Here is a 27797-nt window from a genome sequence, read left to right on the forward strand (position 1 = left end):
TTTGGCGGCTAATTCTTCTCATATATTCTCTCAACAGACGACGGTGCGAAAAAGTCCATTAAATCAATACATTACCCCACTTTACTGCATCCAGTGGTAATGAAATAACTTCCTTTTACATTATAGCCTCTTGTTGGTGAAGCATATAGAGTGAGCTTGTTTACTTAGTGAAATTAAATTTGTCTGAGACGAAATTGTTTTTATGTTCACATTGAGCTGCCAGTATGTTATAAGCTTGAGATCAATGCGAATGCTAATTCAGTAAAATGTGTAGTGATTTAGTGAACAAGTAAAAAAAAAACAAAACGAATTGTGTAATTGAGTTGTAATATTATTCGTCTGTTGGTGTCGGGCCAAAACAGAAAACAAATATTTTGTGATTGTTAATAGATCTTCAAAGCTTCAAAATGAGGTGTAAGTTTATCTTATAAAATGTTTTAAATTCCTGGTGACATTCTATTGAGTTTAAACATTGGATCTGGAGACCTAAGATAGTTTTGATGAAGGCATCAGATGTTGAAAATCAGTTAAACTCGTCACCAAGACACCACGAACCTAAAAAATTACAGTCTTTTATAAACATCGCCAGTTTTCGGAAGCATACCTGATGTGTTGTTGGTTCTGTAAAATTGGCGCACACCAATTATCGTCAGCTTAATTAGTTAGAGGATCCACTGGACTGGAAAGTAGTAGTATGAAAGTCTAAATATAAGTTTTAAAGTTGCTCCTTTCCTTATTAATATCGTTGATGTTTAGAATTTGTACTTTAAATCTAAGTAAAAAAGCAGATCGATACGTTCAGTAGTGTTTCAGTGCATCAACGACCATATATTAGATGAATTTGAATATTTTTTTGTTCAGCGGCAGATCTACTTGTTCAATCAATCAATCAATCAATCTACGTGATCTATGCGATAACGTTTTCATCTGTTATCGACAACGACACGAAAACAAGGTGACGAGCTTCTGACTTACTCGGTCGTAAGTAGCAAAATGCATGTTTAAACAAATGAAGTAAAAGATTTTCTTTTAATCTATTAAAAACAACTTAGTCAAAGTAGAAGTAGATTCAATAATTGATTACAATGTTAACTTCGTAATGATAATGGTAAAATGCATTCTCTTGGTAAAAGTTTGGGTGATAGAACTCTTTACTAAAGAGTCTTTAGGAGGACCGCAATGTTAGTAAAATAAATGTGGAATTGGAATTTAATATTTCACCGATTTTCTTTGTCGTGATCTCGTAATGTAAGGGCAATATTAGTCTCCAAACCAAAAGACTTCGTTTCCTAAGTAAAGTTGATCAGGTGATCTTAACATGAAGAACCAGAGCCTCATATGGATAATTATTTCACTGAAACAATTCACCAAATTTAATGGATTTCTTAGTGGAATCTGGTGAAATTTAGTGAAATAAATGTCAATATTAGGCCCTGTGAGAACAGTATGAATCCAATTATCTTTGATTGAGCTGATTTAAAGAAACGTTAAGAATTGAACGGAATAAGGGTCGAGTCGAGAGAAAAGCAACAATGTTAAGTAAGTGATTGATGGTGTGCCCTGAGTCAAATGTAAAACAGATGTAATGCAGCTAGAGAAAATGTCACAAGATTTTGAGCAGACTCGACTTTCTTTTGTCTCCGCAAATAAAAAAACCACTGCCCAGCTAGCTGGCTGTAGAATTTTATTTCCAAAGAAATATTAATTCGGAGACCTTTAGCTTTTCCCCATGAATTTTCGTTCAATTATATTTTTATGCTCTCATTAATATTCTAAGTGTCAGTTTAATTTAATTTTACGACACATTATAATTTAAAATATAATTTAATATTCCATAGATCAATTATGGCAGCCTTTTGTCTGTCATACATACACTCACATAATAACATTACCATTTACCTTGAATGCTGTGTGTATCACACATTTTGTACAATTAGATGTGTAGCCTATGTACATTAATATGAATTTTATCATGCCTGGCATTTTACAATTTTGTTGGAAAACAATTTTGAAATTACATTTAAATTTACTAATAAATCGAAGCATTTCGATCAGATAAAACTGCATTTTAGCTCTAAATTGAACAGAAATGACACGTAAATGACACAGAAATTTTTATTTTTATATTATTACAATGTTAAATGTAAATGACTCTCATTGAAATACAAATTGATAAAACTCAATTTTTCTGCAGAAATGTGTACCGAGCCAAACGAAAAAATCGTCATCGAGGATACGAAATTTTAATTTTTATTAAACCATAAATGAATTACAGAAATGTCACAACGGCTATTCTCAATGAATGGGTGAATGAATGCGTTGTTATGGTTTATAATGGAAATACCTATATAGATATTACATACATTCATGTATGATTTCAAGACCTGTGAGTAGTTTTTTTTTCTCGTTTTCATTGACCGACATCAACCATATCGGCGGATATAACTCACGTATGCACATATAACGAAAGGTACACTGATATCTACTGATCACACGACAAAATGTTAATAAAAAAAAAAAATTATTATTTAAAATTGATCACTAAACTGTCGGTGTCTTTATGTATAATTTAACGTTCAAAATAGCATCCCATTCCCAATAAAATGAAATATTTCTGCGCTTTTTTTTCAAATAAATTAAACACGCAAACCAGCTAACCGACCGGAATAGTTTTATACCTGGACATAAATATTAACCATGACCACAAGTTTAAATCACTTATCAAATATATTTAAGAGCAATGATTCCTTGAGTTTGGTCGCAGATATCTGGTATTAAGAGGAATCGATGCTTTGTTGAAAAGGCTACATTAGGGCGCTTTTAAGTATTGTACTTTAGCTGATACCTTTTTACAAAAATGTTCTTTTAGGATCCCTCTAAGATGACAAAGATCACTACAAATGTGTTAGGTTTCAATAGCACATTTATTTGTTTGTGACAGTTTGAACATCTCTAAGCAAACTGTTGACTTTTCGCAAAACTGATCAAACTGCCACAAACAAATCTAATTGGAATTGAAAGCCAACAAATTTGTGGTGCTTATTGTCGCCTAAATATTTTTTAAGTATTTTTGTAGAAAGATATCAGCGGAAATACAATACGATGTTCTAATTTCAGCTAACCATGCTTCTTAAGAGGCACCGGTACTTAGTTAAAATTGTAGCCTACATTTGTGTGCCTCAAATTTCATTTTTGATGATATCTTTCCATCAGAATCCTTTTTCAAAAATGTACGACCGCAATACCGACCACGAATGTGTTAGCTTTCAACAGAAAAAACATTTGGTTTTTAAGTGAGCAGTTTAACTTTATTTTCATAAACTGCTTACGTTTCTCAGAGCCGGTCATACTGCTACAACCAAATCTATCTTCTATTGAAAGCTACTACATTCGTGGTCGGAATTGCGGTTGTACATTTTTCAAAAAGGATTCTGATGGAAAGATATCATCAAAAGTAAACTAAAATCCAGTATTTAAAAATCGCCCTAATGTATGCTTTTCAGAAAAGCACCGATGCCTCTTCAGAGGCTCAAGACCATACAGTTCAACGTTTTTGAAATACTATAGTGTAGAGTAGTAGTAGACTGCTGAGAATATTGTTGATATCTTCTAACCAGAATCCTTTTTAAAAATGTACGACAGCAATAACGACTACGAGTGTAGTGTGGAGGTTTCACCAAGAACCCATGCCTCTTAAATCAATATTCATATCACACCATCATAACATTGACAAGAGAGTAGTTAACAACTTTGTATTTATAAATTTATAGCATAACTTTTGGCGGTTTTATTCCATGCAATCTGAGGTGTGTTTTTTTATTTCACTTCGAAAGATTTTCTATTATTTACTAAATAAGGTGTAATTAGCCACCACGCGGGCCGTTATACTGACCTTAAATGTATGGTAATTGATTTGTTATGACATAAGTCACATAGATCAGAAAAAGGGACGCGGAACCGCTGTCTTATAGGGCAAATATAATATTAGAACAAATGAAGTAACATATCTTGCATCTGTCTGTTAAAAATGGTAAGATAAGCTTTTTCGCGAATTAAATAGTCAATTTAATGATAGTGTCAGTGTGAAATCGATAAGTTGGTGGAAAATCGCCAAGATTAAAGTAGCTATAACTCTCATAGCTTCTTCGGTACCAACTACCAACATTACTCGCGAGCATTAACACTTCAAGCATGCGTAACTTTCTCTTTGTATCAGATAAGATATCGTAACTATCAAGAACTTATGACTCTTGACGACTCATCAAGGAATCCCAAATTGTGGTTGAAGAATCCCACAGCGTGCACATACAAATTCCTTCGTTTTTATGAAGTAGCTTTTGAAACAACTCGCTAATCGATAGTGATTGAAGAGTGTCGAAGTCGAAGACTAGAAAATTTGGCTTTTGGGTTGTAACAAGTACGGCTTGTCCATATTTCGTTCGGATGGGAAATTATTCAAATTTTTTATAATGTTCTGGATTGCACTCAAGTTCGTATCCTCTGCAAGATTTGATAACATTTGTGAAAGAGGACATTTTATCGAGATTTTCGTCTGTCCGTTAACTATGTAACCAGAACGATAGTATTCCGTTCACCGATAAACTCAAAAAGGCGACACCATAAAATTTACTTCAATTATTTTGCTAATACCATGTAACGTCGAAGCATTATGTTTTGATCGATTTTCAAGTAAAATCTTTATATTACAATAAATTATAAGCTTTTTTATCGAGCTTTTAAACCATTTGTACAACATTCATAAGGTTTAATACTTGTAACCGGCTGAAATACGCATGCGTAAGCTCGATTATACGGTATAAGCATCGTGAATATTGTACAAGTGGTTCGAATACTCGCTACAAAAGTTAAAAAATATTTATTTTAAAGCGATGATTACTTCAAAAATCCATCAAAATGCCAGTAAAATTCAAATATTTTCCATTACAGCAATCAGTTACGAAAATTACTTATTTCGCACCTACCAAGTTATCAAAAATCCGCAAGCGACCACTCCAAAGTATAATTAGGACCGCGCAGACATAACAAATAATTAAGATAATTTCGTCTGCTAACTTATTAACGATCAACATCTCTCTATCTGCCGAATGACGGATTTTCAAGCGAATATAAAATACACATAACGACACACCACACACTTATATGTGTAGAAAAAGTGTGATTGATTGATTTATATACTTATGAATGACCAATACATCTCCTCAAAAATGTTAATGACATGGCGCTTCAATTGACAAAACATTTGCGATGCAACTGGAAAGCTACGTACATTAATCGCATGTATGTACACTTATCATGTCATGTTTTGTTTTTTTTTTTAAGATGTCTCCCAATTAAGTATTTCCAATAAAAAAAACAATCAACAACAACCTATAATGTATGCGGAGCGGAGTATTATTATTATTTTTTTCTCCAAACATCATAACTCATGATTTGAACATATTTTAGAAAGAGATGTAACAATCATGGCAAAAAAAATGAATATCTACACAAACGATTTTTGTAACATATGACGACCTGAAAAATAAAATATATTTGAACAATTTGATAATTCCGATTGCTCTATGCGCGATGTCAGTTACTTCTGGTTTTTCTTCGTGAACGGTTGAAAATACAAAAAAAAATTAATAGAAAAGTATATTGTGGCTCTCGGCTATATATTAAATGGTTGTTTAATTCAAATCAAACATTTTCGTTGAATGTTTTTTGTTTGAGTTTTAATTTTTTAAATTTTTTTTAATTGACTACACCAATCAAACGAAACTCTATTCGGTTAGTATTTAACAAATGAATTAACAAGCTTCACCACAAAAGGGAATATAAATTATTGTTTCAATCGAATAATCTAATTGATACCGTCACGTGATATGCATTTTTATCGATGTGATTAATTTTTTTGCGAAGGCAGTTTAATCAGATAAAGCATTCGTTGCTGTACGTTGAAATTATTCTCCAGCTTCGATGATTTAATAGAGGTGAAAATCTGCACACATTTTTTCCCAACTTTTGTCCAAATTTTTTTTTGGAGAATTGAATCAAGTTGGTATTTGGTCATAACTGAAAACATGTGACTTCACGTATAACATTATAACCATACTGCGGTATACTATTACATACAGTAATACGAACATTATTGTATAAAAAAAATCGTTTAAAGTGGTCTTCTGACTTTATTTAGATAAAAGAGAGATAAGACAAACATACAATACAATTGTATTGCCTTATATGCTTACATTTGACTTTGATAAAACTCGTTGACGAAACCCAGTTCGTCTCAAGTGTTTAAAAGCTTATACGAAAAATCAGTGTGAATCGAAATTTTACAGTGAATTCATGTCGTCGTATAGAAAGTCAGTTTAACTCCAGCTAGCTATTAAATTAGCGAACATTTTATCGAATATTTTGGTAAATTGAAATAATTTTATTTATTTTTTGTATAACAAGTCACCATCTCAGTTTGTTGTTTTTTGAACACCTTTCCAACAAAATCGATCAATCAATCAATCATTTCGAATATTTCAAAATACATTCAATTTCTAAACGATATTTTTGCCTACAATTAAATTCCTATCATTTTATCAGGTGACCCCGAATTGATTGCACATGAAAACAGTGCTCCGTTCAATTATCATAGTAATCATAATAATAACAATAAATAGATAGAAAATATCTTTAGCCTTGCAAATTAAATCATTTTTTTTCTTTCTTCTTCTTTGCAAAATCGTGTTTATCACTTTGGAAGTTCGTTCATAATAATCACAATATTAATATAGTAATCGGGTACGTCATACAAAAACCGATCTGTGTTGTGAACGGATTAGCAACACTGGCTCTGTTCGTAACAAACGTTCTAATTTTTGGTCTTCATTCTGGTTTAATTTCCATCGTCTCAATCACAAAAACAAAAACAATATCCATTAATTAGTTGGATTCGAACATTGTGAGTATAAATTTAGAAATAAATTAATTCGATTGAATCGATATTATGAGTGATGGCATTAACCAGTTGAACACCACTAATAAATTTTTAATTTTCGATTTAGTTAGTAAGTTTATATATTAATGCAATCACAGGATAATAACAAAAGAAATAAAAATGATTTAATTATCCGTGAGTATATAATGTTGGACAGAACAGTTCCGTTAAGCCAGATGACAGGTAGCACCAGAAACATATCGATCTTGTGATCTTCATTTCTACTCTTGTGACTCTACAGTTTGATCGTGTGACTCTATACTTAAACTTTGAGCTTGTGACTCTTTATACTTTGATCGTGCAACTTAATTGACTTTGCTATCACGTGAAAAGTGACTGTGTAATTAGTGGTACACTTCAGTCGTATAAAATGTTTGTGAACGTATCGATAAAACAAATCTATCGATTCTATCGAATATAATATTATTAAAGAAAAGAAAACACCTAAACAACAAATAGACTGTTGTAAGTCTACAGGTCACATGACACACCCACAAACAATTTGCTACTACCTTTATCGTTGCATAGAACTAGTATAGTCAATCGTAAGTTGCATTTAATTAAGATATTGTTGGAATGATTCAGTGGAGAATGTCATTGCTCCAATTTCCTAAGATATTTTTTCTACTATTAACGCAATTACACATTTTTTAAGGTGTAAATATCGAGTGATACAACATTTGGAGAGTGTCAAAACATGATCTATTCTCTTCTACTTTTCATCTGAATTACGTTACGACAGTGAAAAGTCATGTGATAAATTCACTCACCAACTCACGTGAGAATTTTACATACAATCTGGGCGGTGTAAACTCAATGTACAAGTCATAAGACTTGTCCTCTTCTCTCCACTCGTAAAGGATGATCTAGAAAAGAATATCGTTAACTGTGGAAATCTTTTCGTTTTTTAAGAAAAAATTAAAAAGATTGTGCGGTGGTGAAGTTCAATTCAAATCCATTCAAAAGAAAGTCAAAATGATTCACTCTTTTGTCACCTGATGAAAAATCACTCATTCCAAGTTCACGTTGATTCGTACAATTCGCACCAATATCCTTCACTTTTAGTGCTTTACGCATTGATTTTTTTTTCGTCCGAATGCGACGTTTTACAACACTTTTAATCAAATAATTTTTAAGTATACCAAAGGACCTAACCTCGAAAGCTTTACAACCGTTTGCATATTTGCTCTGTGATTGTTCAACGGATATATTTACCTTTAATTTGACATTACTCGTCTATCCTGCAATTTCGATGAAGATTTTTACTTTCGTTATCTTTATGATTTCGTTGTTGATTTTTGGCTTTTAGTAGATTCGACTTCACTTAACATTAACTGCAATTTTTAATTTATAAAACAACTATAAGCCTTCAGCAGTGGCGACAGTGACTTGGCCAGTATGTATATGTAATTCAACTTACTGTGATCTTTCGCTAGTCCAGATCGGACTAGCCGTAGGAACTAGTTATTTGCATAGGAGAGATTATTGAGGAACTTTTCAAAGTAAATAATGTAATGACGCAATGTTGCATATTCAAAGGTGCAACACAATAAACGTGTGAAAGAAACTACAATTACGCTCTGAATGGATTAATCAAAATCACATTTGCTTCACTAGACAAGCTATCAAATTTCGATTACCACTTTCAAATACAAGTTAATTGAGATGTCGACACTTGAAACGTCTCAAATGCTTTGACAATAATCGATATCAGGGAATTTCGTACATCATCAGAAAGCAATACTATCCCACAGCCGTTATCTATTTTTCAATAATTTTCCAAAGTGGTTAATCGTCAGATGATGATTTTGATCGACTACGGTACACAGTCCTCAATTGTACATGTGTAAATTTAAGGCTGGAAGTTGGACGTTGTTGAAAATGCAAGAGGTTTTGGCAATTTGTTTTAATGCGATAGATAAATCATTTGAATTTATTGTAAATTCCTTGCCTGCACAAATCACTGCTCTACCTTGCACTACATTGAGGGTCATTAGGCGGGGCGTCAAATAAAATTAAAGTAATTGCGGGAACAAAAAGTGTGTAATTCACCCTTTGTGGAAGCTTAGTTGTCTTAAGTATTCAGACTGATTTGTTATTGGACCTTGTGCCTGTTAATTGGTCTTTAAACAAATAAAAAAAAAATCACACCGCCGCCGCCGCGATATGTTTTTGTTTCGAATTTTTTTCGAATTTTGCAAAGATCAAATTCTAAAATAGTAGACAAAATCACCTCAACCACAAGTTTAATTAAAATAAAGAAAGTTAGCTGCGAATGATATACAACTTTTGAACTTTTTTCGTTTGTAAAAAGTAAATTTTTTAATTTTGATAGAAGACAGTTTGCGCAAACCACGTATAATTTATGAGCCAAATGATACATAAGTTGGAAATTATAAGTCAGAGGAAAGTCTTTTTTCTTGCTAGTATGCATGCAACACTGCATATGCATACTCGCCAAAAAAAAATCACTTTCCCCTTGTTATGTAAATGACCATTCTCCATACAAATCATATGAAGAGTCAACCTAGAATTTTCAAGTTTATCGTACAAGTATAAGAGAAACCCGGTGTCACCCTGTGACATGAAACTGGCAAAGGAATTTATCATCTCCTAACGTCTGTTTTCTCGGTTTCGCTTGTGCAATAAAGCTTCCCCTAGATGCCTCTTCTCAATATGTCAACAGTATGCTCCTATAAATGAAAATGTGCCCAACGTACAACTGTTTCAATATTGTTCGGTGAACGTGACACAAAAAACAAAACACAAATTCCTTTGCGATGATCGCTTGATGAGAGCAATTTTGTAATCAATACTATCGGTACGTACACATAAATCATCATGCAGTATTATATACAATGTACACTTCAAGCTTTAATCCATTCCAAAAGGCTTTAATCAAAACAACCTAATTTCGGTTTCAAATCGGTTTAAAGTATAATGGTATCAATTAAATTGATTATACGAATTCGTTTTATTTTTCTCTTATCAACGAAATGTCGGCATAATTTATTGAGGTATGAGTGACATTAAAATTAACGTACACCTCCAGCTCGTGTATGTATGTTTTTTCTGTATTTCTGTATTTTATTGAGTTATTTGCTTACAAGAAATTTACATTCTTATTCGCTAAATTTTAGGTAAAAACGATAGAAGCGATTAACAGCTGCACTACAGGGGTGTAACTTAGAACTAATTTAATTGTTGGTGCTCAGTACATTTTTGATTATTGTACTAGCCCTGTTCGAAGTCCTTCAAACTGTGTCCGTTTTTTAATTTTTCAAGAATCGAATTGTCAACTTTCCACGCAGAACCTATTGGTATAACACCCGAGGGGTTGCTCACTTTGATTTACCAAAAATTAAAATAGTGATTTACCATGATTTAGCAAGGAAAACTTTTATTTTTGTTATTGTTGTCTTGCTGGAACATGCATATAATTAAGAGCTTCCGAGCGTACGCTGAAATTGTAGCCTACATTTCTGCGTTTCGAAATTTTTGATCGCTGATATCTTTTTACGAGAGCCCTTTTTGAAAAATGTACGACCACATTTTCGAGTAAAAATATGTCAGCTTTGAATAAAAAATAAAATTGTCTGTGAAAGTTCCATGTGCTTTGAGAAAAGTGTACCTTTGATGCAAATTTGGGGCATCGGTACAGTTTTCTCAAAGCTCATGAAACTTTCACAGACAATTTTATTTTTTATTCAAAGCTGACATATTTTTACTCGAAAATGTGGTCGTACATTTTTCAAAAAGGGCTCTCGTAAAAAGATATCAGCGATCAAAAATTTCGAAACGCAGAAATGTAGGCTACAATTCCAGCGTAGGCTCGGAACCTCTTAAATCAGGAGGATGTTGTGTTGCTGAAGGTTGTCACAACATCCTCCTGATGTAACGATAACGACGACAAAAATAATGACAAGCTCTGGGTAATATCGAGGGTGATATGGACCTTTTTATAGTAAAATGCATAAACAATTGAAGTACAAGATTTGAAAACAATCGATTAAAAATACTTCGATCGATGGATGTAATAGACCGTCTGCAACAGGTTAATCGAAAAGATTGAGCAGCCCTTCGATAACACAAAGAACACAATACGCTACCGGTTCTGGACTGTATCAGATCGAATCTGATTGAAATCGGAACAAGTTGGTTAATTAAAAGCAATACAATTCGGATTTTTTTTCTAAATTAAACTTTTAAACGGGTACAATAACCTAAAGGTTGTGATGTGAAATTTGTTAATTAATTATAAAAACTTATTGTTTTTGCGTTTCAACATTTGTCCGTTTATTTCTTAAAGTTTGCCGTAAGTAATCAAAATTTCAGATCACAAACGCGCGTGTTTTAAAGTTTTTAATGAAAAAAAAACCAACGCACTTCAAGCAAAAGTGCTTTTAATGACAGTTGCCAAATAGAGTACGGTTTTGTATGAAAAAAAATTTTACAGTGCCAAAATTTGTTCGATAGTTTCCAGTTTCCAGTTTCCAGTTCCAGTTTCAGTACTCTATTTAAAGTGTTTACCTCATGCTTGAAGTGCGTTGAAAAAACCGATATTAATCTGAATTGAATTTGCAATTGGGATATCTTAATTCTGGATAAAATAATTCGACACTATTCGTACCAACATTACCACTCAAATCATACACTTGCTGTAACACATTTAAACATTCAACCACTGACGGTATTGAAGATATCTGGTGTCAACCCTCTTCTGTCATGAAAACAAAACGTGTGTTTTAAAAAGTGAATCAGCGAGCTGCACTGACTGTAACAGAATAAATGATGTTGACGACATAACATACATGACGTATGAAGACATCCATACCCTTCTGGTACTTATAATTTTGGGAACAATTTTCGATCCGTTTTTTAGTTTTTTAAGAAATTTAGGTAACATCGACTTCTTTTATAAAATACTTCAATTTACCTAATGGTATAATTGCTGAAATTCTGTAGTATTACGTGGTATTTTATGACAATTTCTATGTCGAAGTGTTATACCTGTGAGCTGCACCGATTTGTGTAATTATATGACTCTTCAAAATGATAATTCTCGAAATATAGAAAACAAAAATTATTTTTGCAAAATATTTGAACTATTTTCCATTCTTTGATGTTTCGAATATATGTCGTTGAAAGATATAAATAACAATTTTATTTACACATTAAAATCATGTTCCCAGCTAGGTAACAAGTAAATTTTCACATTTTTTTCTAGGTGAATTATTTGTCATTCAAATGAACAGATGAATACGAAATAATTTCAATATTTGATCATATTGCCCGAAATTTCGAATTACAATCCACTCGAGACATATCATTATTCGTTTATTTCTCTTGTGTGTTTTTTTTCAATCGGCAGTTTAAGATGTGTTGCTACAATTACACGTGGCTTGATGTTTATAAGTTAGCATTTCTTATAATCATTCTAGAAGGTTTAGTACTCAATCGTAGCACTGCTAGCATTAACACTGGACTAACAAGCGTTAAATTTGACGAATTTCACGATACTGTGAGTTCATCAACCTCCCAATATTTTATATGTTCATGGTAGGGAGTAGTGCCGATTTTCTTATTTTTGTTTCGCATTTAATTTAAAGAATTTCACTGTGTGTGGGATCTCAAGATACTTGTACACATCCGGATACGCAAGGTTATCAAATTATATCATTAGCCCATTGCATTATTAACTCATATTATCCGTTTGAGACCACAGAATGTTATCGAAGATCGTAAATATTATTCTTTGGTATAACTGCTCCGCTTGCATTTGTTTGGGACGAAAATTTCTTATAGTCGATTCAGCACCGCCTATAGCTTATATGCTAAATGGACTGCAACAGTAGTTATATTACAACATAAAATAAGGGCCGTAATTTGGAATCTTGGATCTTGGTGCAACATCCCGACATAGTAGATTCAAATTTAATGTTCGCTTGGACTGTGAGAGTATACTTCATATATTGGCATATCAAACACCCGAGTGTTTACATAATTCTGTTTTTAGAAAAGGCGACAAAACCACGTATACTAGAAAATTCCTAGCGAAACCGCACGAAAACAAGTTGGCTGATTTCATATTAATTTATGCAAATATTGTGTTCGTTGAAGATGTAAATAAGTTTTGGGGGGCATTCATAATTCGCGTCTCTTTAAGAGGGGGAACGGGCGTTTGTTAAAGTAAACGGAAAGAGGGTGGAAGTTTACAAAGAGGAAAGAGCAAACTTATTGTAATTTTCCATATCCAAATCTCATATCATACAATCGACACCATACTATTATCACGGCCGGACTGGCCTCGGGACTGTCTACTGTATGCAAAAAAAAAATCGAAAGAACCGATAGAGATTTAAACATTCATACAAAACTTGAAAAAGCTCTCCGGTGTGGACCGTCCGCGCCTGAATATTTTTCATCGAAAAATAAACCGATTCCGAATAGCCCTATAAATAGAATACGATTGATAAAGTCAAAGATATTTGTATTTTTCGCTGTAAACGATCGGACAAAAAAAATGGTAATTCTTTAAGTATTCATTATGTTCAACCTTCAGCCGCTACCATTCACATGGTCATCTATCAGCGGTATGATGGAATAAATTTGTCAACACAATTAAATTAAAAAAAACCGTCGGATCGATGTCAACAATTGCAACGCGTAATCTTGTACATCGTTAGACTAAACCCTATACAAGATTAGGAAACATTGCTACTCGACTATCTGTAATCAATTAACCCTAGTAGATTTTCAGAATCACATTGTTCGTGACCATCAGTTCAGAACATTTCCCATGGTTTCGAAAACCGAATCTATTGTTCGTAAAGTATTAGGAAATTGTCTTATCGCACCTGTTGACACGGTTAAGTGGTTTACACTTCACTTGCCAAGACACTTTATCTTAGAAACTCTAATGGGAAATAAATTGATTCGAATACATTCAAAACTGACTGATATATTTATAAATACAGCTGCACTAGCTGGTGGTTACATAAAGAAAAATATAAATGGTAGTTGTATGTACGTGTAGCAATATGTATACAAAATGAGCTTATACATTTGCATAATTAACCAATGTTACACTTGAGAAAATAAAATCCATCCATAAAACTAAAACCCATTTTCTGTATACATATCGTCGATACTATATCAAATACACGGATAAAACTGATCAAATGCTAATAAAACTTAATAAACCGCCAATACAACCAAAGAAAGCGATCCCAAGCAATAAGAGTATATTAAATAACACAAAAGCAATAACAATTAAATGTTGTAAGTCTGCACATTATGTATCGCCACCCAAAGCCACGGTGTGTTGAAGTCGCAAGAGATCTCATATGACTCTATGCAGAGCTCGTGACTTTGGTTAGAAAAATTTGGTTTAGTTATTTTAACAGTTTGACTGTGATGGTTTTATAGTTTCTGTTTGGAATTGACGTATCGGTTTTTGTTTCAATTTCGGGTGTTTTCGATCGAAATTTCATTGAAGAAAATGTTTACCCAAGTTTTAATTAAATAACATATCGAAGTCAATTTGAACACTTAAGTGATAATAGAAGACCCAATCAGTTTTCGGGCAAAAGAGACTGGATCAAACGTATTTTTATCTGAGTGAAAAGAATAGAAATATTTCTATTAATCGTCGAAATAATGGCTACAAACCAACGACCATCATCGTCGACGGAGTATCGGAAATGTAAATTGAATTTTAAATTATTTAAATTCTGGACGATAATTTATAATCCAATTAGTTAACCAATTTCAAGATAATGTAAGACGTCTCAGAGCAATATTTTTGCGTATTATTGTATGAAATGCCAGATCATTAAATTACACGTTACGCCTTTTTACCGTAGAAAAGTGTTGATTCATTCAAATATTACCTTTATTTTACTTAGCTTGGTTACACTCTCAATTCTTATCAGCAATAAAATTAAATGTTTTCATTTAATTTTGCGGCCGTGAGTTCTTGGTGCAAATAGTTTTTACTGCAAGTTTTGATATATTTTTATTCGGTCGAACTAACAGCAGACTGTGAAATCGACAAAAAAAAAGGTTTTTTTTCTTACTGACTTTGATAGAATACGCTTTTGCTTGGAAATTTGTTGTTTGATCATGTGTGACGCTTGCACGAATGAGACGAAATCAAGCAATCGCACGAGCAAAAAGAACAATTCACAAGCAAAACTTCACTTAAACTTCGCTACCGGAATTCGCAGCCTTCAGGCCGCTTCAGGCTATATCTATCGGCACGTCAAAACAAAAATGTGGAAGAGTGTGTTGGCATTTTTCTTCTGAGCATGGCGATTAATAGTTTAGGTACCTTTGTATGATTGCAGCCCTTGCCTTGGGCTCGTGTAGCATCCAACACACTTAGCAAAATCAAAAGTTACAGACAATTACGTACAGTGGACGTCAATGAAATTTAGATAAAAATTTGCTTCAAACAAAACTGCTTATACTTGTTTACACGGTCAGAATAGACGCACAGGCGTGTGCGATAATGGCAAAACCGTATGAAGACCTACAAACAGTTTTGTTCGTACGAGTCGACCAGCTGAAAAACAGCTGTAACCAATAACTGTATAAATTTCACTGACTTCCGCTGTAAGTTATTTTAATCACTTACTTTTACGACCCGGAAAATGACTATGACTATGACATTTTCCAGGTGCAGTGAGTAAACTAATTTACTTTTTCATGCTTCGGGGCCGAAAATGAGGGCAATTTTTTGAATTTTCTCGGGTTTCCGGCCCTCTGCATGAAAACTTACATGTGCACCTGTTTGGGACGATTGATTTTAGGCAACTTCGCGGATTGTAGGCCGAACGAAGTGAGGCTTACAAGCGAAAGTACACAAATAACCATTACACATTGACATTATGACTAATGGCAAATTAGGTTTCTCATCTTCGATTTCTTACTCCTAGCATGTTAAATAAGACTACTATTTGTTTTAAGTGTGTGAAGTTTGTAGCCCAGTATGAAAGCCAGACGTAGAAAAACTCACACTGATTTACTCTAGCGGTAAATGAAGACTACAGTTCCTTACAGGTGAAATATTCATAATTTGGAATTGATATTGCGATATTGCGATGAAAATGATAAATCGCGTTAAAAATGTATTGATTAACAGAACGCAGCACCTCAAGTTGGAGATGAAACATGATCATGTTGATAAATATAATATTTCTTAATGTTATTTATCATGCACGAATGCACTTTCACACGTGACGACATGCAAAAGAACCTCCTTTCTCTGTCATGTAAAATAGATGGAGTGGTAATAATGAGTATTATGTCATTCATTTGCGTGTCAATTGATGATTTTTAGATGAATGAACTTAATTCGTCGCCGGTCGTGTTAACGGCTGGACATGAACTGGCTGTGTAAACATGAATAAGTCAGAGAGGTGAACTGAAATCGTTATTTATGACATCGAGGGCAAAGTATCTACGTTATTATGCTCTAGATGCGTAATTATGACACGAGTTGCATGAATATATTGATGTCCTGAACTTTCGCCCATTTTTTTTAAATCTCCGATTAGCTTTCGCACGATTTTTAATTTGCTTAATTTTTGTTATAAATTGCAGTAACACAAGGAGACAAAAACACTCAAGCCATGGGGGCGATGTTCCGTAGTGAAGAAATGGCGTAAGTGGTTAAAATCTCTTCAGAGATCTCTTCCTAAAATTGCCGTTTTAATTTGAAAAATCAGTAGAAAATACAACAAACACTAACTCGTTTTGTATCGATAGCTAAGCTCATCAGTTTTTAGTAATTTTTGAATCAAAAACTGTGTCTGTGTATTACTACTAAGCTCATCAAATTAATGAAATCCAAAATTTACCTTTCAGTTTATGCCAATTGTTTATCCAACCAGAAGCAGCTTACACTTCCGTTTCAGAGCTAGGTGAAACCGGAACTGTTCAATTCCGTGATGTACGTATATTGAACATATGTTCCACTCATCGATGTGAAACTAATTTCCAATTTAATTTTTAGTTAAATCCCGATGTCAACGCATTCCAACGGAAATTCGTTAGTGAAGTGCGCCGATGCGATGAAATGGAACGTAAGCTTCGGTACATTGAAGCTGAAATTAAAAAGGATGGCGTCCACATGCCAGATGTTCACGAATTGCCACGGGCACCGAATCCAAGGGACATTATCAATTTGGAGGCTCGTTTCGAGAAAACGGAAAATGAAATTCTTGAATTGTCGCAAAATGCCGTCAATCTGAAGTCAAACTATTTGGAACTGACCGAATTGCGTCAAGTCTTGGAGAAAACGCAAGGATTTTTCGCCGAGCAAGAGGGTGTCATGAACATGGATTCGATGAAAAGCACTTTGATACCGGAAGATCAAAATGCTGCACGCGGTCGTTTGGGATTTGTAGCTGGAGTTATTCAACGCGAGCGTGTTCCCGGCTTCGAGCGAATGTTGTGGAGAATCTCCAGAGGTAACATTTTCTTACGACAGGCTGAATTGGAAGGAGCATTGGAAGATCCACTCACTGGCAATCCGCTGTACAAGACGGTGTTCGTAGCATTCTTTCAAGGCGAACAACTGAAGTCCAGAATTAAGAAAGTCTGTACTGGATACCATGCTTCACTCTATCCATGCCCCAGTGCCCATGATGAACGTGAAGACATGGTAAAGGGCGTTCGAACTCGCTTAGAAGATTTGAACATGGTGTTGAATCAAACGCAAGATCATCGCCAACGTGTGCTGCTCAGTGTGGCAAAAGAACTTCCGCTATGGTTGATCATGGTTCGTAAAATGAAGGCCATTTATCACACTTTGAATCTGTTCAACATGGACGTTTCACAAAAGTGTTTGATTGGCGAATGTTGGGTTCCAGGTAAAACCATAGATGACACGGATATGACGTTTAAGAGAAAACTAATCTCGAAATGAATTTCAGTCAACGATCTTCCAGTTGTACGCAAAGCATTACTCGAGGGATCGGAAGCTGTTGGAAGCACCATTCCGTCTTTCTTAAATTTAATCCAGACTAATGAGGTACCCATGTCACATCTATCGCGTCAGTGGGCTGTAAATTTCTAAATTTCCTTTTGAAATTTTGTTTCAGGTTCCACCAACATTCAACCGAACCAATAAATTCACTCGTGGCTTCCAAAACTTGATCGATGCCTATGGTATTGCCTCTTATCGCGAGGCTAATCCCGCTCTTTACACAATCATCACGTTCCCATTCTTGTTCGGTATTATGTTCGGCGATATTGGACACGGCCTCATTATGACTTTGTTCGGAGCCTGGATGTGCATTTGGGAAAAACCGTTAGAAGCGAAGAAAATCAACGACGAAATTTGGCGAATCTTTTTCGGTGGACGTTACATAATTTTGCTCATGGGAATGTTCTCCGTCTACACCGGATTCGTTTACAACGACATCTTTTCGAAGTCAATGAACATTTTCGGATCATCTTGGCAGATCACCTACAACGTGTCTACAATCATGGAAAATCCGGAACTGCAATTGAACCCAGCGTCGGATGACTTAATGGCGGACAGTGTCTATCCGATCGGTCTGGATCCCGTATGGCAATTGGCGGTGAACAAAATCATATTCTTGAACTCGTACAAAATGAAACTGTCGATCATCTTCGGTGTTGTGCACATGATTTTCGGTGTTGCGATGAGCGTCGTCAACATGACACATTTCCGCCGACCAATGAGCATCTTATTGGAATTCGTACCGCAAATGGTGTTCTTGTGTCTGCTTTTCGCGTACATGGTTTTCATGATGTTCTTCAAGTGGGTGGCATTCAGTCCAAAAACAGACATCCAACAGTACACTCCCGGCTGTGCACCGTCCGTATTGATTCTATTTATTAACATGATGCTGTTTGGTAAAGCTGAACCGTCACCAGGATGCAAAGAATTCATGTTCGAAGCCCAGCCCATGATTCAAACGGTGTTTGTCATCGTTGCAGTTATTTGCATACCATGGATGTTGTTGGGAAAACCATTTTACATTAAATTTACACGAGGAAAAGCTCAAGTAAGTGTTGCTCATTATTTGCTGCCAATGAAGCCCAACCATTAACTGTGTTACGTTCGCACATCAGTCTCACACCAACGGTGATATAAATCAAGGCATGGAAATGACTCCCGAACCATCGGAAGAACCGAAAGCGGTTGCTGCTCCAGCTCACGGTGGTCATGACGAGGAACCGATGAGTGAAGTTTTCATTCACTCTGCCATTCATACTATCGAGTATGTTCTCAGCACAATTTCCCATACAGCTTCGTATCTTCGATTGTGGGCTTTATCTCTAGCCCATGCACGTAAGTTGCTCGCACCAGCGTTAGTATGTTCAATTAAGTGATAATTCATTTTTAAAATAAACTTTCGCAGAATTGTCGGAAGTACTGTGGAACATGGTTCTGTCAATGGGTCTCAAAAGCTCATCGTACACCGGATCAATTTTCTTGTGGTTCGTTTTTGGTTTTTGGGCCGTCTTCACTTTAGCTATTTTGGTCATGATGGAAGGACTTTCGGCTTTCTTACATACATTGCGTTTGCACTGGTAATTTGTTATGCAGAACTCGTGTTACGGGAACCGTTTAATTTCACTCGCCTTTTTCGTCTAGGGTCGAGTTTATGAGCAAATTCTATGAAGGTCTTGGACATGGATTCCAGCCATTTAGCTTCCAAGCAATTTTGTTTGCTGAAGACAACGCTGAATAAATAAATTCGGTGCGCTCATGATATGTATTGAGGTGCATATAAATGCAATGGCAGCATGTTTAGCAGTGAATATTCCGTGATTTTACCTTCTGTATTTGGAAATTCATTATTATTTTGTAGATTTAGTTTCATGTACTAAAAAGTGCTTTCATTTCAAACGTTTGGGGTTTTTATTTTCACGATCGATCAAATGTAAGGGTCGTCGTAAGGGTCCAAAATTATTGAAAAAACGCGGACGTTTTTTATGGATGACCATGTACTACCCTTTGTGTCACAAACTCATTTTAACTTTTTTGGCTGTTGACGACGAAAACAAAATAGTTCTTATAACTATAAAAGTACTCGAATTCCAGTTATTACGAACATGTTGTTCACTGCAGATGCAATTTCGACTGAATTCAGAGAGAATTTCGAGGTTGATTTTTTCTTTAGAGGCAAATCTTTCTGATGCTCTACATTTACTACATTTAAAACGAGACCGTGTAATTTCACTTATTTGATCGAGAATGCAAATAAAGATGAAATCGGATCAGAATGTAATAAATATACGTCAACTTCTCGTCTGTGGCAATAAATTGCAGTTGTCGTTTCAAGGTCAAACTTGGAAATGAAAAAATTAAAAATTATTCCTTAACAGTTCTTTCTTGACGGAATGCAAAAGGATCTTTTTAGAGCTCAGCCAATTTTTGGAATATAAAATTTAAAAAGAAAAGAAAGTGAAATCAGATCAAGCCGCTAAGTGGTGTCATCTATCATGACGTTCGAAACAAAAGTATATTGTCTTTCGTCAAGGAGAAAAGGCCAGTAAAATTTTTGAAATCAGAAAAGGATAACGGAAAATAATGCCTGTGTTTGTCACATATCCGGTCGAGTATTAGCTTGTTCTATACACACAAATTGTGAAATTGTTTCATTTCTTAGCGTTCTATGTACTCTACACAATATACATGAAAAATGTTTGTCGAGGAACCTGGGGAACCTGAGTATTGACTTCGTCTGGAATATTTTTTGTTAAAAAGCTTACATAAGAAAATTTCAATTGCCGATTCCAACAATTCTCCGAAATACTTCTGCCCAAAAAATTTAATTTGAATGAGAAAACAAATAAAAACGGAATCCGATTATCAAGTAAGGAAATCTAGACTCACCCCCTCACCAGACTTTTTATTACATCAACAAACAACGGTACAGTTAGTCTATCTTCTAAAACTTCTCCATCAACTTGATCTGAATTTGTTATTCCTTCAATAGGGCTCTGCGTTAGTGGTGTTTTCGTTGTTTTCTCAGGCTCTTTCGTAACGGGTTCGTTATCCGTTTCTTGACCGAATACACCGAATGATGTCAATACAAAGATCGCTGCACAAATAGATGAAAAAGCTCCAAATAATTTCATTTCTGTAGTATAAAGTCTTTTGCGCTGAAAGTTTGTTTTCGACTGAAATTGGGTGCTTCATGGCCGGTATATAAAGTCATTTTAGTTCTATCGTCCGAAACAGCTTGTAGCCCAGACCTCTTTTTGTGATTTCTATATTATAGTGTGGATTTTGTAGACAGACGTGACCCTGTTGAGAGTTTGATTTTATTTGAACGAGAAAACAAATAAAAATGGAATGAGGTTATCATTTCTGTGTTTAGTCAGGTAAATAGGACGCGTGGTAAACAATCGGGACCTAGGGACCGTTCATAAATTCCGTCTTCACTTTTTTCGCCACTTTTCCCATACCACGCGTTTCGGTTTCTCGTCACCCCCACAGTGGGGCTGAACAACTTTTTTTTCGACATACATTTCATGTACAACGTTCATTTTTCGACAAGTCAATAAAAAAGTTGTTCAGCCCCAAAGTGCCCCTCCGAACAGTACAGGATTCATGAATGATGCCCTAGCATTGAGAAACCGTCGTTTACTCATCCATTTTCTACGACATGGTTATTTTTGCAACGCAAATCCCCGAAAAACTTCAGTATTCGTACAGCTGCTATCTTAAAACAGGAACGACCATCTATCTTCAACCCAGTAACAATGAATACGAAAATAATATAACAATGAGGCCGTTTACAAAATTTTTATGTACGACGATTACCTGCTTTATATTTTCATCGAAAATAATCAGCCTGTGAGGCAATCTCCTTCATCTTTCCTGTGAGGGATTCTTCTGAAAAACAGCAGACCGAGTGAGGTATTCAACCCTAGAAACCAAAACCACTTTCAAAAAAATTCTTCGAAGTTTGTGTGCCTAGTCGCAGGTGATCAAAAACCGAAAACATGCACTTTTGTTACAAACATTTTTCCAGTTACACCAACCGTACAGAGTCGTATGGGGTGTCATTAGAAAGGTAATTGCATGTACTTCCGGGGCAAATGTGGTTTTATTGGGTTCAAAATTCATCTGCACTGAGATATGTGCAGTTGAAGTTTTCAACTGAAACGTACATAGTCGTGTGGGGTGTTATTAGAAAGGTAATTGAATGTACTCAGGGCAAATGAGGTCTTATGGGGGTTTGGAAGCATCTACGATGAAATATGAGAAGATGGTGACTCTGCTTCGCCTGTAAGTACATGCAATTACCTTTCTAATGACACCCCACACGACTATGTACGTTTCATGTACCTCGAGAAATTTCTGTAAGAAAAGTGTAAGTTTTTAAGTCTTTTCGGTTGAAACTCTATTTGCCCCGAAAGTACATGCAATTACCGTTATAATAACACCCCACACGACCCTGTACGGCTCGTGTAACTAGAGAAATTTTTGTATGAAAAGTGCACGTTTTCGGTTTTTGATCACCTACTACATAAGCTTCGAAGAATTTTTTGTAAAGTGGTTTTGGCTTCTAGGGTTGAATACCTTACTGGGCACATATAAAAAATTCCACTGGAAAATGCGTGCTTTTCAAAAGACTCCCTCTGTGTGAGCTAGAAGTTCTGTTCAGTAATTTCGAATTGACGCATCCAAAAACTTATCAGAGCGACACCTGGTAGCTGTTTTGTTTTATTTTTGTTACAGTGGTTACAGTTGTAACGGTTGCAACCATCAGGTATGACAACGTTTAAAAAAATATTCAACGATTGACATTTGACCACGGATCTGTCATAAGGGTCACAATAAGTATAATCAAAAGAAATTGAATCAGAGAAATTTAAATTTTAAAAGATCAAACCTCAGCAAAGGCTTAAAATGGAGGAGAACTTTAAAGTGCCCAGTTTAGACAACCGAATCAAGTTTGTCGCACGTAAATCATCTGAAAAATCATCGAACGACAACAGCGAACAACCGTCCAGTACGTCTGACAGTGAATTGTCGCCCGATGCGGACAAGAAAACCAAAACAAATCCACCACCAGTGAAACAAAGTCAACTGAAATGTCCATACGTTGAACCGAAATGGTCGGAAAAGTCAGAGCATGTGTACAGTTTTGAAGTTCTAAAAGGTGGCCTCATCGCAGAAACGTTTAAGGATCTGCAAAATAAGGCGTATTGGTTAATTGGAAAATTGCCGGATAACCACATATCAATGGCTCATCCAACAGTGTCACGTTATCACGCTGTGTTTCAGTATCGACCTGATGTCAAGAGCGAATCTGATGAGACTGCCGAAGAAGAAGCTGAAAGTGAGGTAAAGAAACCAGACATCGAAAAGGGATGGTATTTGTACGATCTGAACAGTACACACGGCAGTTTTGTCAATAAGACGCGAATACCTCCAAAAACGTACGTCAGAGTGAGGGTTGGATATATGCTGAAATTCGGTGGCAGTACACGGAATTTCATACTACAGGTGGGTTGAGTCACAATTGCTAACTGACATTTTACTAAAAACAATCTCCATTCTCTAGGGTCCCGAATTCGATGAAGAAGCGGAATCCGATTTGTCGGTGACTGAAATCAAGGAACTTCGCCGTAAAAAGGAGGAAGAATATGTGGAAAATCTAAAAGCTGAAGAGAAACGTAAAGAATCTGAAGGCATCAGTTGGGGCATGACCGAAGATGCCGAAGAAGAAACTGATCTCTCGATAAATCCATTTGCTACAACCAATAACGAAGAGCTGTTCCTGCAAGATCCGAAGAAAACGCTTCGAGGGTACTTCGAACGAGAAGGACACGATCTGGATTACAAAGTGGACGAAATGTCTCCCGGAACATTTTTATGTCGAATTGAACTGCCAGTGAGTGATGCGAATGGGCGACCGATGATAGCTGAGGTGTGTCACAAGGGCAAGAAAAAGGAATGCGTTCTACAGTGTGCTCTCGAAGCATGTCGGATACTAGACAGACAGGGAGTGTTAAGGCAAGCGAATCATGAATCACGCAAAAGGAAAATTGAGCATCACTCCGATTCGGACGGCGATGATGAGTTTTACGATAGAACTGGAGACGTGGAACGAAAAAAGCAGCAACGAGAAGCAGGAAATCAGAGGAACGCCCTCAGCTACAATGAATTGGTAAGACGTTGACATTCAAAATTCTTTTTTGATTTTTAACCAAACGATTTCAATATCAGTTGGAACAGGAACAGCAGCTTTTACAAAATTTAAGCGAAATAAACACAAAAATTGACAACTACAAGAAACTGGAAAAGAAGCTGAAAGAGCGATCGTACCAGGAGGATGACTTAGACGAATTCATGTCTACTTTGACCAGCGAGACACTGATTGATAAAACAGAAATCCGAAAATTAAGGGTGAGTGTTCACCATCCGTTGGTCGTATCACCTGTCTTACCCGCAATATTTTTCATTTCTAGTTTGAAGCGCAACGCATCAATAACGAGCACACCAATCTGAAACGTTTAATTAAAATTGCCCGTCCTGTTGATCTCATGCCTTTGCATACAGAGACGAAGCAAACAGACAGCACGAAGAAAACTCCAACGCTTCCCCTGTTCGGCAAACGTGGCACATTCAAATACACTTCTGTTGCACCTGAAGTCAAATCGAGGAATTCCGTTCTACCAATAACCAACAACCAATCTGATGAAGAAGAAGTTGAAGAAATGGATGAAAAGGAAGACACAGAAAAAGCCGCACCTGTGGATAAGAAGACGGTTTTAGACAGTGAACAAATTGCTGAGCCTTCAACATCATCCCGATTGATCAGTATTCCATCCAAACCAATCGAACAAGAATCGAAAGCTGAACCGTCTGAAGTTCAAGACAAAACTGTAGTTCCTGATGCCAACGCTGAAGCTAATACAAAAACAATTAGTACAACTGGCAGTAACAACAGCAGTAGCACCAGTAACAGCACAAAGAAAAAGCGTAATCGGATTCGGATCCGTACAGATAAAAATCGAGAGAATGTTGATTTTGATGAAGAAATGGTTGACACAGAGAAATATTCCACGTGGCTTCCCCCTCAAGGTCAGAGTGGAGATGGTAGTACCGATTTAAATGTAAAATATGGCTATTAATAAAACCATAACCCAAACAGTCATCTGTCTCATTAGACGCGTACAAGACTTAACAGGCGTTAACAGAAGCGTAGAGAAATTTAGACGACATTCAAGCAGAGAAGTTTTCACGACAATTTTGAGACAAAGCGTTCGGCTACAGCGGAGAAGTGGTCTGACTAAAAAAGGTTTGATTCTGACAAAAATGTCACTATTTTAGTTGTCTACAGACTCTATAGTACAAAGTGGAATGTTTTTTCTTTAAATTTTGTCCGTCTTGAGAAACAAGTATTTCACAGACATTTGTGAGAAATGTATGTCATGTCCCGCGAAACTACATTACGTATAAAGCTTACACAAGAAATAGTTTTCCTTCTCCATTACCCTGTCCACAGAGCACATCACCGAATGAACTCCAAAATGAAACGAAATTATTTACGTTGCACAATGTACATCGAAATGGATCTAATCCAGTCGCTGGAAGTTTTATATAATTTCGATGGAAAGCATATTTCTCAAACTGTTACTTTTCATGTATTCCAGAGATTATCAAATCAGGTGATCGACACACAACGGTACAGTTATGAATTTCAATAACAAAATTGCGCACACAATTCTTCTAAAATGAAAGATTTAAGAAAAGTGTGTTATTTTCAAAGTTATCAATTCTGGCATAGCTCTGCTACTGTAGCAGTGCTCTGATTCTGGATATGAAAGATTTAAGAAAAGACATCCGAATCTGAGATTTGTTTTTGTTGTGGTTTTAAGTATGTAAATTTTGACTCAACTTTTTGGTTGGTCCTTTCGGTCCTATGAAAATACTAACTGAACTGAAACCTATCTATTCTTATCACTAGGTCCTATAACATCTAAATGAAAGGCGATGTTTTGAAAGTAGCGTTTTTTTGGACTTGTATTTTAGCCGCTGTGACGGCTATGACTCGATCGTTATTAGGTGATTAGGATTAAGATCTAAGATAAAATTCTCATCGAAGAATTCAATGTAATGATCCCATACTCTCTTACTAATGACTTACTCAGTAAAGGTCCAAGGATATTACCAACATCCTTAGATTTGTGTAATGGAATCGTAAGTCGCGAATCAACAGCAATGAGAGAGTATTGACTGAACGATTTCTACTAATCTTAAGATTCTCTTTAACACGTTGAAGTTAAAAATAAATTTCAAAAAATCCAAAACGGAATTCTAGATTTTTAAAAATTTATTTGGAGGCATTCCTCGACGATTTAAGTAAAGTCCAGGGTGCCGAAAGTTGACAAGCCGCAATTAACTAACCGTGTTAAGTCCAATACCTGCCCACTTTTGAAAACTCAGTCTATTTTGAAATTCAGTAAATAAAACTGTTAATGACCATATCAGTCAAACAGTAAATTGTTAGTTGATTCACTAGCATAATCGACAATCACACTGAACTGTTCATCCGCAAAATGTGATGCAAAGGCAAAGGTCATTACTGGGATCTTTAATGTAAGTAACTGTCAAAGCTGAACAATATGAAAATGTTCAAGAACCTGTAGAATGCAGAATTACACCACCTAACGAAGGGCCTACTAAAAAGAACATTTCTTCCCAGTTACAATATGTACAAAGTCAATGCTCCAGCTCAATGGAAAACTTCCCTTAATTATATGTTGGAAACGTACTTAGACTTTTGTAGACCTTCCGCTTGATCGATCGATGAATTTATTGCTTTTTGTTAACAGCAAACCATTCATTTTATTCTCTGTAAAACAGAATTTTTCTTATAAACTTTATTCCATTTAATGGAATTTCCATAAAATGATCATAATACGGACGAGAAACTGTGCGAAAATTTTAATTTGAATTGTTTCCGTTTTCAGTGAACGAATAGAACAAACCAAAATAATCGCATTTTCTCATCATTTTCCTACTTGTTGTTTTGCTCAATCCATGGCATCTCATTTGAGTGGTAGTTAGGGTTGTTGACTTGTAGTGCACAAGGCCCGAGTTCGATCTTAACTTCTTTTTCGATTTTTTTTTACTTTCAAAATATTTCTCCCGTTTCATTTCACTACTTTCGCTGATAGAACAAATTCTTTAGACCTTGGAACAACATTTCCGTCATAAATTCGTCAACCTTCATGACAAGCCTTCTCTAAAAAAAAACTTCCACAGAACAATAATGAAAGTTGCATCACGACAGCTCTTACGATACTGATTTGGCTTTTCGTTAAACACTTGTACGATCAAACTTCATCACCTAAACAATAGTCCTCTTGTGTAGCCACTTTAGTTTGCATGTGTGTCTGTCCACTCGCTCTAGCATTGGCAATAAATTTAGATACAAAAACTCGTTTTAAGCATTTCAATGTGTCCGTTTATTTTCAATTATTTATATAATGTGTTTCAGCTTAAAATGTTGTTTCATCACCTATCACCGTGGCGCAGGTGGTAGCACTCGGGATCGAAAGACTGCAGCGCACCCAAAGACAGCAGGTTCGATTCCCGGGGGAAAAGATTGGTTGAAAAGGGTTGTTCAACCGGTTGATACTGTACATTCAGCCCAAAACATCCGACAAAATCCGTCCCACAAGAATTTGTCCGTACTAAATACACTCTAAGTGTAAAGAAACACTATAAGTGTAAATAATGTGATATGATATGTACATATCAACTGGGTCCGAGACCAATCTTTTTTTTTTGTTT

At 35.5% G+C, this 27797-nt stretch overlaps 2 protein-coding genes across 9 annotated transcripts; both read left to right on the plus strand.

Annotated features, from left to right (window-relative positions):
• Positions 1-226: 226 nt before the first annotated feature.
• LOC119085240 (V-type proton ATPase 116 kDa subunit a1) lies at positions 227-19883 on the plus strand. Of its 8 annotated transcripts, XM_037195600.1 has the most exons (10): positions 6811-6958; positions 7921-7923; positions 16601-16661; positions 16865-16949; positions 17013-17871; positions 17935-18032; positions 18103-19035; positions 19103-19322; positions 19393-19564; positions 19629-19883. In XM_037195600.1, exons 3-10 carry the CDS (start codon positions 16630-16632, stop codon positions 19723-19725), a joined length of 2496 nt encoding a protein of 831 aa, XP_037051495.1. In that variant the 5' UTR covers positions 6811-6958; positions 7921-7923; positions 16601-16629; the 3' UTR covers positions 19726-19883. The 8 variants fall into 8 exon arrangements, with proteins under 8 accessions (XP_037051468.1, XP_037051477.1, XP_037051519.1 ...); XM_037195573.1 differs by lacking the exons at positions 6811-6958; positions 7921-7923 and adding an exon at positions 227-414; XM_037195582.1 differs by lacking the exons at positions 6811-6958; positions 7921-7923 and adding an exon at positions 5597-5790.
• Positions 19884-22763: 2880 nt separating this feature from the next.
• LOC119085288 (kanadaptin) lies at positions 22764-25181 on the plus strand. Its single transcript, XM_037195649.1, has 4 exons — positions 22764-23498; positions 23557-24162; positions 24222-24401; positions 24464-25181. The coding sequence occupies exons 1-4, from the start codon at positions 22899-22901 to the stop codon at positions 25127-25129; spliced, it is 2052 nt and encodes a 683-aa protein (XP_037051544.1). The 5' UTR covers positions 22764-22898; the 3' UTR covers positions 25130-25181.
• Positions 25182-27797: the final 2616 nt, after the last annotated feature.

This window comes from Bradysia coprophila, chromosome X, assembly GCF_014529535.1.
Source record: "Bradysia coprophila strain Holo2 chromosome X, BU_Bcop_v1, whole genome shotgun sequence".
NCBI lineage: Eukaryota > Metazoa > Arthropoda > Insecta > Diptera > Sciaridae > Bradysia > Bradysia coprophila.